We start from the raw sequence: 12059 nt of genomic DNA, 5'->3' as shown, positions 1-12059 counted from the left end.
CAGTGCATGAATCACAGTTGCAAGGGGATAGGACAATAGATGGTGTTGACACATCAATTAAAGTATTTAATGGACTGAGGTCACCCAGTGACAGATGGAGATCTAAATCTAGTAGCACCTTCCAGTGATGTAGCTGTTTCTTTAAAGAAAGTGTAACACCACCCTGAAGAGGTAAGCAACACGATTCCCAGACCTTGGACCCACTGACCCATAGATTTTTGTCTCATCAGGACTCAACTTCAGTCTGGTAGCCCTCTTTATCACCACATTTTGTGGAGCCCCCAGTGGTGCAATGGGTTAAACTTTTGTACTGGCAGAACTGCTGACCGAAAGGTCAGCAGTTCAAATCTGAGGAGTGAGGTGAGCTCTTGTCTGTCAGCTCCACCTTCCTATGTGGGGACATGAGAGAAGCCTCCCACAAGGATGATAAAAACATCAAAACATCCGGGTGTTCCCTGGGCAACGTCCTTGCAGACGGCCACTTCTATCACACCAGAAGCAACTTGAGTCACTCCTGACATGGAAAAAAAACACATTTTGTGATATAAGGCAAATGGTTTTTCTTGAAAACCAAAGAATTCATTTGTATTAGCTTTCGCCGGTTGTGCCTTACATTAACAAACACTGCTGATCTAGAGAACCAGAGCTCCAAACATGCCAGTCAGTTCTTCTCATTGTATTTATTGCCTACATTACATGTTATGGGAAACTATAGAATACAAAGAGATACAAAGTCTGAATCAGGTGCTCTAAAATGTTGATGGGAAAACTGTTTTTGAACTAGTTCTCAGGCACAGTTCTTTCCTAAATGATTAGACACTGTAGCAGATATAATGAATTTGTTTCATTGATAAAAATCATGCAATTTATAAAACTTACAACATAGAATTGTTTGCATTTATTTTCCTTTTTTTACAGATACACATCTTAATATCCAAATCAAATTGCATAAAACTGATAATGACTGAACATGTATTTTTACCCTAAGTACTACAAGCTATAATTCTCTGAGGATTTAGTTTCCTAGTCATTTTTAAGCAACTTCTCATAAGAAGATGTGTTTTAAGATTAACATCCAAAATTCGTTTACAATTTATTAGTTATATTTAAATAGTTAATAGAGCCAGTGTGATGTCGTGCTTTAAGTATTGGAGACCAGGTTTCCAATCCCCTGTTTGACCAGGGAAACACGCTGGATGAGCTTGGGTATGTCCCTCTCTCTCAGCCTCAGAGGAAAGCAATAATAAACTCACTCAGAATAAATCTTGCCAAGAAAAATCTGTGATAGATAGGGACTCCGTAGGTTGGAAATGCCTTTAAGACACAAAGAAATGAAATCACATTTACATTCTTCCTTTCCTCCATCGAGCTCATAGATGTCTCCTCTCCTCCTTTGGTCTAAAAGTAGATAAAGTTGAAAGAAAGTAACTGGGCCAAAATCACCCAATGAGTTGCATGATTTAGGAACTGGAATATGAATTTTCCAAATCCTTGTAACCACTGCACTGCATTTTGAAGTACAGTTGGCTCTTCATATCGATAGATTCTGCATCTACAAATTCAACCATTCACAACTTGACATTTTTTTTAAATCTCCAAAGCAAACATTGGTTTTGCTATTTTATATACGCCACATTGTACATAAGGGGACTTGAGCATCCATGGATTTTGGTACCAATGTGGGCTTCTGGAACCAAATCCTAGTGATTGTCAAGAGCCCATTGTAACATTATACCACCTCAAAATGGTAGTACCTGTCTCTCTTTTTATTTTTGAAACTTGGATCCTAGTCAACAAAGGAACCCTCTTCTGCTGAGGATTCTTCTCCTGTACACTTTCAGTGCTCTTTGGTCCCACGGTGGTCACCATGTCACTGTTTCTGTTTCTTATATGCACAGGGGAGAGGATCGCCCTTCAGCAGATTTAGCTGGGTAAGTGATGAAAATGCTTTCACTTGCAACCATATTACCATTCCCTGACCCAAACAGCATTTATTTCCCAGGTGTTTTGCCTTTTTAGCCTAGTCCTGCCATTTGTGTTTATGACTACTGCTTCTTTGCTTATTTTTTTCTAATTCATTCCCAGCTCTAAAGCAATTTCTTTACATCCATGGTTTCATTGCTTGCTTTAATTCAAAAGTTCACCGGACTTCCAGAGTAATTTAAAACCTGTTAACTTGAGCCCCAAACAACTTTACTTCATGACACCTCTTTCCTTTAAGGCTACTTAGAGGTTCTACTGATTTCTGTGTTTTGTGAAATGGTGATGACATTTTTTAAAGGGTGAGTTGCTCAAAATAATACATTACATGCAAGGCCACCTGCACAGAGCCAAAATATAAACTATTGGATACGGTATATACATTTTGCATTTTATTGTAGTGTAATGTGACCGTTTAGCTATTAGCATGGCCATGTATTGAAATGAAGAAAAAGAAGACTTTTTTTATTATTCTTCATGGTAAGCTGAATTATATAAACGAAACCACTATGCCGAAAGCTATTAAATTGCATTAACTATTAGAATGCCATAATGCAACAGAACATTGAAGAGTGTAAATGTAAAAAAGAAATATTGTCACTATGAAGATCTAAACTTTCTCCAATGAAAAAGAACTGAAATCAGTGGTTCTCAACCTGTGGGTCCCCAGATGTTTTGGCTTTCAACTCCCAGAAATCCTAACAGCTGGTAAACTGGCTGGGATTTCTGGGAGTTGTAAGCCAAAACACCTGGTGGGGATCCACAGATTGAGAACCATTGCTAAAATATTTCCCAGATAACTGCCCCCAACTATCAGCTCAGCTCCTATTTCTACCCTTAACTGATACCAGTTAGAGATGTACATCTTAATTTATTGCATCTCTATGCAAAAACTAACAATTTTACCAGTTTACTTCCTGATCCATTAGAATACAGTTGATTGTTCTCAGGACTTCATGGATGGGGGAGGGCTTTATTTAATTTTATTTATTTATTTTGCAGAAATCTACATGGTTTTCCTGCACACACACCAAAAAAACCCCCATAATTTAGGGGCCAGGGAATTGACTGTCCAAAAGACACTGTCATGCAAAGAAAAAACCCAACCCAACATTTTGTAGATGGTTTTCCATAAAATACCCTGTCTCCTGTATGAAAAAAATGGTTTTTGTGCAGGAAAGCTACATACTTTTGGTGCAAACAAAAGCTCCCCAACCAAGTTCCAAAGTGAAAAGATTTCCTTTTCTTCCTCTCCCTTTTAAATCAAGGATGCAAATGCCCATATTCTTTGTATCCCTTGTACTAATTAATGTTAACAGATGATGATATAAAAACCTCACAACCAGAAACTAGATGGCCTTGATTATCTGATGAGGAAAGGTCTGTCAATAAACAAAGGAGTTAAAAAAGCATCTTTTGGACTAAGTGCATGTCAAGATGACCCAGTGTCACTCCAAATAATAGTTGACAGGACAAGACATGGCTAGGGGGGGGGGGGGACCAATCCTAGCTTTTAAAACTATTCTGGAAAAGAATATTGAAGCTTACCTTATCAAAGTATAATCATCATGTTTGGGTAAATATTAGGTATTGTAGTGTTGAAGGCTTTTACGGCTGGAATCATTGGAGTGTTGTGTGGTTTCCAGACTGTATGGCTATGTTCTAACAGCATTTTCTCCTGACGTTTCGCCTGCCTCTGTAGCTGTAATTCTCTGAAGATGCCAGCCACAGATGCAGGCAAAACATCAGAAGAAAATGTTGCTAGAACACAGCCATATAGCCCAGAAACCATACGACACTCGAATATTAGGTATTGATAGCAATTGTAAGGTAGGATGTGGTGTGTGTGTGTTTTTTTTGTTTGTTAATATTGAACCAGTGTGGTTATTTAAATGTCTGCAGGTAAAGTTACTTTCATCAAAATTCACAATTGTGGAGCTTTTTTCCAAAAAGTACCATAACCACTTGAACAAATTTTACTAGACTCAGAAAAAATGTGCTGAGGATGTACATTCTTTTGCTATAAAATGCAATTTTCTAAGCACTGTATCATAGTGATTTGATATATTTTGAAAGTTTTGAACAAATAAACAACAAAAAGTCACAATGAGCTGACCCCTATAACACATTTTTTTATTTTGTTTTGGAATTTGGTAACCCTTTGGAAGCAAAGTCCACAAATGTAGAATAATAGTGGAACAGGACCTTAATCATATTTTCAACAGTTTCCCCTCTGCTTAAGGCATCTGTGTTTGTCACTCTGGTGAAGTACAAGTCTAACTGTTGGTACTTTAAGAAATATCGCTTGGGTATAATGGATTTAAAAGAGGTGCATGGAAGTCATAAACAAAATGAAAGCTCATAGAGTGATGTTAGATTAAATTTACAGCAAGAGCACAATGGCAGTGTCCATCATCAGCAAGACATTTTGCTAGGCCATAAAAGATCATTGCCAATCACTTTATTGTTTCAGTTAAACGCTTGAATGGTTCTCAGTTCAGTTCCAAGTCATTTCCACCATATATTAGGTAGCAACCCGAGCAAACTGGGCAGGTATGGATTCCACAATGATCTTTTACCCTTCAAAATTAATGTTGTGTACAAGATAGACTGCAGTGGTTTAATTTTTTAAAAGGGCCATTTTGCTTGTAGTGCAATGTGTTGAATAAGTTTTCATCAGCATCCATGGGTGTTGCACATTTTATTTACCAGTTCTTTTCTTAAATTAAAGTGCCTTTTCACAGTTGCTCAGCCAAGTTCTGCTAAGTCTATCAGTTTCTTTCATACAGTTATGCAATAACTTTCATCGACCTTTCCTCATTTTTAACAATGCTTTCCAACAAGGGGATTATGCTGCTATGTAAGTACATGTTTATTCTCAGTGATCTTGTTTTCACATTTTCATCTTTCCTATTAAATATCATACTGCTAACAATGATGATCATTTAATTTTGCCATTGTTTCTTTGGAAGAAAGTCTCATATGTAGCCATACTGGTTGCAGTGGATCTTGCTTCTAAATAAGTTGGTATATTATCACAGCCCCATTGTTTTATGTGCTTGTTTAAGAAAAATTTGCCCCAATTTTCATATTCTAAAGTAATGCATTCAAATGACACACTAGAGGTATTTGCAATTTCTCTTTTTCAGGGTGGTGAAACTCACAAGCCTGGCTATGGGAGCGGCAAATTCTTTGAACGTCAAAAGGGACAGAAGGGATATGATGCCCAGGGAACATTGTCTAAAATCTTTAAACTGGTAATGTGGGGAGAAAATTAAAAATTATTACAATAACAAACTATGAGGGAAAGAGAGGGAAACTAGAAAGAACCCCAAACAATCATCTCAAAAAAAGGGACTTAATTTGTTCAAAGGGTACTAGCAAGTCTGTAGAACAGTTGGGCATATGACATTATCTGTCTAGTGTATCTACCTATTTACCTTGCACTATCTATACTAGTAGAGCCACAGTGGCGCAATGGGTTAAAACCTTGTGCCGGCTGGACTGCTGACCTGAAGATTAGGTTGCCGACCTGAAGGTTGTCGGTTTGAATCCGTGAGATGGGATGAGCTCCCGTCTGTCAGCTCTAGCTTGTGGGCACATGAGAGAAGCCTCCCAGCAGGATGGTAACAAATCCAGGCGTCCCCTGGGCAACGTCTCTGTAGATGTCCAATTTTCTCACACCAGTCAAGTGACACTATAATAATAATAATAAAAAATCTACACTAAGAAAAGGTTTATAACCAATATTATAACCAATGCCTACAATCCATTATCTACAATCCTGATGATGGCATCTCACAAGAGAGCAATCTGAAGAAGTTGATTTTATTTTTAAAAAATCCCGCTGGGAAGTGAGCAATGTGACACATGAATAAGCAGACTCCAATATATGATAACTGATTTGAATAAATGTTTCTTTTCATCTGCAAATTTAGTCCTCAGGTTTATAAAATAGTTAGCTAGCTATAACGCAATTGCTACCTTGAAGACTCCAGTCATATGGGAGGTGTAGATGAAATCACTCCCAAGCAATGATTAAATACAGGTGTATTTGTTATAAAACAACAACCATAGACCAAAGTTATATTTGATTTGATTTGATTTCCTGCATATTTACAATGATAGAGCTGTCACCTTATTTTAAGCCGTGTAGGAAATTGCATACCAAAATACTATTTCCAGCCATTGTTATGTCTTCTGAGAAATTTGTGCAATTGCCATGAAAATATAAACTGGTTTAATTCAAAGGAAATTATAGTCCTTGTTTAAACTTCATACACAGCAGTACTGTAAATGAGAGAAAGAATACAATCAACGATCTAGATATACAAAATGTGATCATTTATCCTTTGCTGATTTCAAATTTAAGGCTCATCAATTTTGAATGGCAAGTTGTAGATGAATTGGGGAGAAGATGGCTTGTTTCTATGGGCATGCTCATGGGCATGGACATCATAATATCCCATTCTCCAGGGCAAATACAGTATATTGTTTGAACCTGGCAGCTCACATCTTGAGCCAAGTCATGAAGCCAGTGTGATTCTTCAAAATGTGATGTTGCAATGAAAGGTTTTTCACAGTTCAGAAATTAATATGACCACTACCATTTCATTTTTTTAAAAAAAATTACAACTTAATTTTGTAAATTGGAAAGTGATAGGGGGAAGTTTTCTAATTCTCAGTAGAAACAAGGTTACCCCTAAGTCAAAATTTTACAAAATCTAAGTTTTGTTGTTTAGCTAATTCCAAACACAAGTCATTAAGTATGCATGAACTTAAGGCCAGCCAGAAATTAGAATAACAAGCTACAATAATACGTTTTGTCAATAAAACTACCTTGCTTTGTCAAGCATCTAGATGTATTTTAATGGGCTATTTTGTAAATAATTGCCTGATACATGGGGAGCAGGATTAATTATGGTTTACACTAATTTTATATTTTGAATTATAATGTGACATAAACAGGGCTACTTTAAAGTATGTATAACTGTTCCACCTTGTTCCTAATGATTATTATCCATTGTTTTGTTTTTGAATTGCTTGCTCTCATCAATATCCATACTTAAGCATTTTTTTCCCAAAAGTTTGTTTTCATGCAACTTTGGTATTTCTGGGAAAATAGCTATTACATTAACCACAATTTTAATTTCTATGCTATTAGAGCTGACCATTAAATTTATAAGTCATTAGAATGACATCATATTAGTCCATCATTCCCTCCTGACAGACATTATTGTGCTTTCACCCATTGTTCCCAATATCCTTGATAAACATTTGCAAACAGACACGTTTATTTTCTATAATGAATAGATAATAACTTTATATCACTGCTGCCCATTACTTCGCTATTACCCAGCATTTTCTTTAAAAAGTCTGTCTCCTTCAACAACAGCTAATTAAAGAAAAATTCCTACGACAAGTCATGAATCTTAATGTAGTCATGAATCTTAATGTTTACAATAATGTAGAAAATCAATGGTTCATAAGACATAATTAATAGTCCATTAAATATAATTACAATCCTCTGCCTACTCAGATAGATGAAACTAAGCCATGCTGTGGCTTAGTGGCAGATGAGATTGCAAACATTGAAAGGAGATAATGCAATGCTTGCCAACTGTATCATCAAAATATCATCACACAACAGAAATTGGAAAGGGACAAAACAATTAAAGAACTACAGTAGAGTCTCACTTATCCAACATAAACGGGCTGGCAGAACATTGGATAAGCGAATATGTTGGATAATGAGGAGGAATTAAGGAAAAGCCTATTAAACATCAAATTAGGTTATGCTTTTACAAATTAAGCACCAAAACATCATGTTATACCACAAATTTGACAGAAAAAGTAGTTCAATACACAGTAATGCTATGTAGAAATTACTGTATTTACGAATTTAGCACCAAAATATCATGATATATTGAAAACAGTGACTACAAAAATGTGTTGGATAATCCAGAACGTTGGATAAGCGAGTGTTGGATAAGTGAGACTCTACTGTAAATCATGAAGTACAGATCTGTACCTTTATATTTATTTTATTTCATGTCAAAAACATTGCATAAATAAGTATAAAACTGATAGAGGGGTCACAAGTGGCTAAATAATTTTAGACCAAAAATGTGCAACAGCAACCACATTGTCTGTAGCTTTGAGCAATTCTTCCTCTGTACATGAGGCAGGACATTGTGGACAAGCATACAGACGCAGAGTTGTCTGTTCTGTCCACAGTCACACAAGGTGGAGGATTCTTTCAGGTAGTGCCATTTTGCCAGGTTGTCTTTTGATCTGCTCACTCCACTTCCAAGTCTGTTCAGGGATTTCCAAGTTGCCCATTCTTGGTTTGCCCCTGAAGGAAGACTCCTGTGGGGGGGGGGGGGGGGGCATCCAGTTGGGATTTCCAGGTTTACCTGCCCACAGGGATATTCTTGCTATTGCTGGAGGAATATTAAGAGTAGTGGTAGTTCTCATGAAGCTTTTCCTTGATTTGGGTGTACTGGGAGGAGGCTAATAGTTGTGCAGGGGATGGCTTTCACAGTGTTCAACTTCTCATTGCATATCGGGGGGGGGGGGGGGGGCAATGCCAGCTAGCCCTGCATCATGAAGATGCAAAAAAAAAAAAAAAAGAAACAGTGAGAAGTTCTAAAAGACAGATACAGGACAACCCCTATATTTATAGTTTCATTTAAGCACATCTGACAAAACATGGCCTCTCTAGACATTTTCTGGGTCCTCCATTGTGACCTTATGGTACACTTGGGCCAGAGGTCCTTCATTTCAATAAGGTTCACTATTATTCTGCAAAATTCATATGCTGTTCTGCATATTCATGTGAAGACCTGAGGATCCAGGGGATGTGCTCTACTGGGATAATCTGAAGGGGAAAAACCCGTGTCTGGTGATCTTTAAATCCATCAACCTGACACCTAGAAAACCCTGAAAATGTGTGCTGCTCTAATCTGAGTCCCATCTTAAACCACCTGCAACAGTATGGTCTCTTGCCTTCTGTTTATGGAATTGCTATAGAAGAGTGGAGGAAATTCTTATCTATAAAGAGAACTATATTCTAGACAAGAGCCATTAAAAAATAATAAAAAAGGGAGCGGTCTTCCAAATTTTACCTGCAACAGTTTCCATCAGTTACAGTAGAACTATTGCAATGTCACATCTACTTGTGCCTTGATCTTGTCCTTGTCCGTTCCCTACAATCCCTGCCAAAGGCAGCTAGAATGAAATGAGGTTTCTTCAGTGCAGTGGAAATTTTCAAGTGTGGGATTGGCAAGCTGTTTTTTCCTGGCTACCTTTTGTGACTGGAGGCACAGTATAAACTAGGAAAATGCAGAATTTAGATTAGTCTCGCTAATTAAAGAATAAAACATGCACCTTTTGCTGAACCCAAAATGGTGGATGTTGTAGCTGGACACTGGTGCTAATCATATATAAACAAGCTAACACACTTATTCTTTTTTGGGGTTTTGGTTTTATTTTTAATGATCTCCATTTGTCTGGCTTCTCTAGCAACTGTGAAAAGAATCAATTAGAAATAATTAATGCTTCAGTGACTGGACTCTAGTTCATCGAATAAAAGATTTGCAGTAGAACACACTAGCAAGTCCTACGTACTTGACATTTCAGTAAAATAAACTCAGTGGGCTTGCAAATTTTATATATATATATATATATACCACAACGTTTTTACAAGGAAAAATATATACAGTGTAGAACACATATGAAAGAAATCTGGAACACAGGCCAGTATATATTGTTAATATGCATCCTTCAATCGCTTTAAATGGGGTTTGTTTCAGATCCCAGCAAAAGGCCCATCTGAGTTATCATGGTTTATTGCTATTATTATTTTATATATATTTTTTACATTTATTTTATAATTGAGATGCAAAGCACAATTGAAGACTGGGCAGCAGTCATGTACGATAACCTGAATCAATGGAATAATAGTGTTTATTATTGCGCACAAGTATTGTATCTTTAACAAAAATGTCCATTGTAACCATGTTCTTTTCTTTTTCTTTCCAAAGGGAAGCTCTGGTTCCCGACCTGGATCCCGGTCTGGTTCTCCCGTTGCTAGGCGTTGAAGCTCTAAGGGGTCACTGAAGGGCTACGTTCTCTGCTTCATAACATAGGCTGCCTTAAAGATCTAATAACCAATTGCAGAATTCCCTAGATAGAAACACAATCTATTTGTTAAAGTCAGATGAGTTGTGCATGCAGTTGAAGTCCACAAAATTGTATTGGCAAAAGATGAACAAAAGCAAACAAACAAACAAACAAACAACCCACCCTCAACTTGCAACAGTGCTTTTACTTGCTGTCAGCCTTACTTTAAGGAAAGTAACAGAATTCCCCATATTATTCACTCTTGTTCAAGGTGTTTCCAAAGAATATAGGGCCTTAATTTTCAAGCTCATCCAATATTAAGTCCCTTTCATATTTCTTTTTCACTAAACTTTAAATAACAACATGAAAGACATACAGTGGTCTAAATTAGTGTTTCCATTAATGAACTTTGAGATCTCTGCTGTAAACTGTAATAACAATAAAAACATGTGCAGAAGTTGCAAGGACTGTTTATCCAATGGTTTTGTTTTGGTTTTGGTTTGCTATCATTTAGTTTTTATTTTTCTTTCATACCCCCTTTCTCTCACAATTTTTTATTTATTTTTCTTAACTGGAGTAGGCAGTCGTGGAAAGGTACATTAAATTGTGAGTACAAGGTATGTTGAGACATGGGAGAAGGCAGCTGTTACAGTTTCAATGAGACCGAGCAATGGTAATAAAGAGTCATGTGCACTTAAGGGAGGTTCCTGTGCATAACTAATTGCTCGTCACGCCCATCCGATTAGGAATTAAGAGTGGCTGGGAGAGAGAAAACAGGATATCAAACTTGAATTAGACTCAACACAAATTGAGGGATAATCCCAAAGAAGGAGAACCTCGACCTGGCCAGGTGAACCATGGGTGTCCCTGCAGCTCCATACAGGCACTTGCTGCAAAGTAAGGAAATTTTTTTGCAGCTTAAATAAATATAGTCTAATTTCTAAATGATAGAAAGCCCTTTGGTGAGGAGGTTTCAGATAGTAACTGCACATATGAAGTTAACATTTCTAGATGTGTTGTGTTAGCACAGCAGAGATGACCATGCAATGCATCAGAGCCAACGGTGCTGTTGCACTGCAGATAACATACATTAAAACTAATGAACTAGAAGTAGATTTTAATGGTTCGCACATACGTTAAGGTATACACATGTGGAAATGGATTTACCCATCTACATGATGAAGAATGCTCTTCTGAATTGCACTGTTTTATAATATTCAACCTATTCTGTCTCTAAATGACCTTTCTTTACTCATGCAATGTTTTATTTCAGCTTATTTACATGTTGTAGATGGTAGAGTTAAGACTAAGTTGGCACCTGCCTTTAGCCGGGCTATTAGATATATGGAGTTATCTGTGTTAATGCCAACTGACATGTAGTGGATGTGGTTGTTGTTACTGATAGATCACTTTAATCTGCCATAGTTTTCGAGCAACATATTTAATATGCAGCAATGAAAGATGAGAGGGTAGAAAAACCCAGGAACTAAACAAAACAGAATATCAAAACTTTGAAGCACACACCTATTACAACTTCTTTCCAAATGTCATTGGCTATGTGTATTTTTCTATGTGTAGCCTCACCCAGTTGTGTATTCCACAACATAATAGTGAGTTTCATTTAAGTGTATTGTTCTTAAAAGTGTATGAAAACAACTCATAAAAAATCAATATTGAAATAAAATACTCAACTTTTAATGAAATGTGCAGAATTTTTTTAAAGGGTTCATACAAAGGATTTATTTTATCAAACATTCCATCTATATATATAAAAGAGTAATGGAATCACGGCACCGGACAAAACAACTAAACTAAACACCCCACAACCTCGAAAATTGACAGCACAACCTCTCATCCACGCCTCTACGTTCATACAAGAAAAAGAAAAGAAAAATAAAGTCCTAACCACAGCAACGCGTGGCCAGGCACAACTAGTTATATATAAATTAGACAAT

The 12059-nt window shown here is 36.8% G+C and overlaps 1 protein-coding gene across 3 annotated transcripts in view; it reads left to right on the top strand.

The window, feature by feature from the left end:
- The window catches only part of mbp (myelin basic protein), a 156799-nt gene extending 144992 nt beyond the window's left edge, over window positions 1-11807 (top strand). For 2 of the 3 annotated variants that reach the window (XM_008108754.3, XM_008108756.3), the window contains 3 exons: window positions 1899-1931; window positions 5130-5237; window positions 10026-11807. In XM_008108754.3, the coding sequence (XP_008106961.1) occupies window positions 1899-1931; window positions 5130-5237; window positions 10026-10082 (198 nt within the window). In that variant the 3' untranslated portion in view covers window positions 10083-11807. The remainder of the gene's footprint in view (window positions 1-1898; window positions 1932-5129; window positions 5238-10025) is intronic. The other variant, XM_008108755.3, reaches the window with a different exon arrangement.
- The last annotated feature ends 252 nt before the right edge of the window (window positions 11808-12059 follow it).

The sequence above is a fragment of the Anolis carolinensis genome, chromosome 4, assembly GCF_035594765.1.
Source record: "Anolis carolinensis isolate JA03-04 chromosome 4, rAnoCar3.1.pri, whole genome shotgun sequence".
NCBI lineage: Eukaryota > Metazoa > Chordata > Lepidosauria > Squamata > Dactyloidae > Anolis > Anolis carolinensis.
This window is presented reverse-complemented; position numbering and strand designations above follow the sequence as displayed.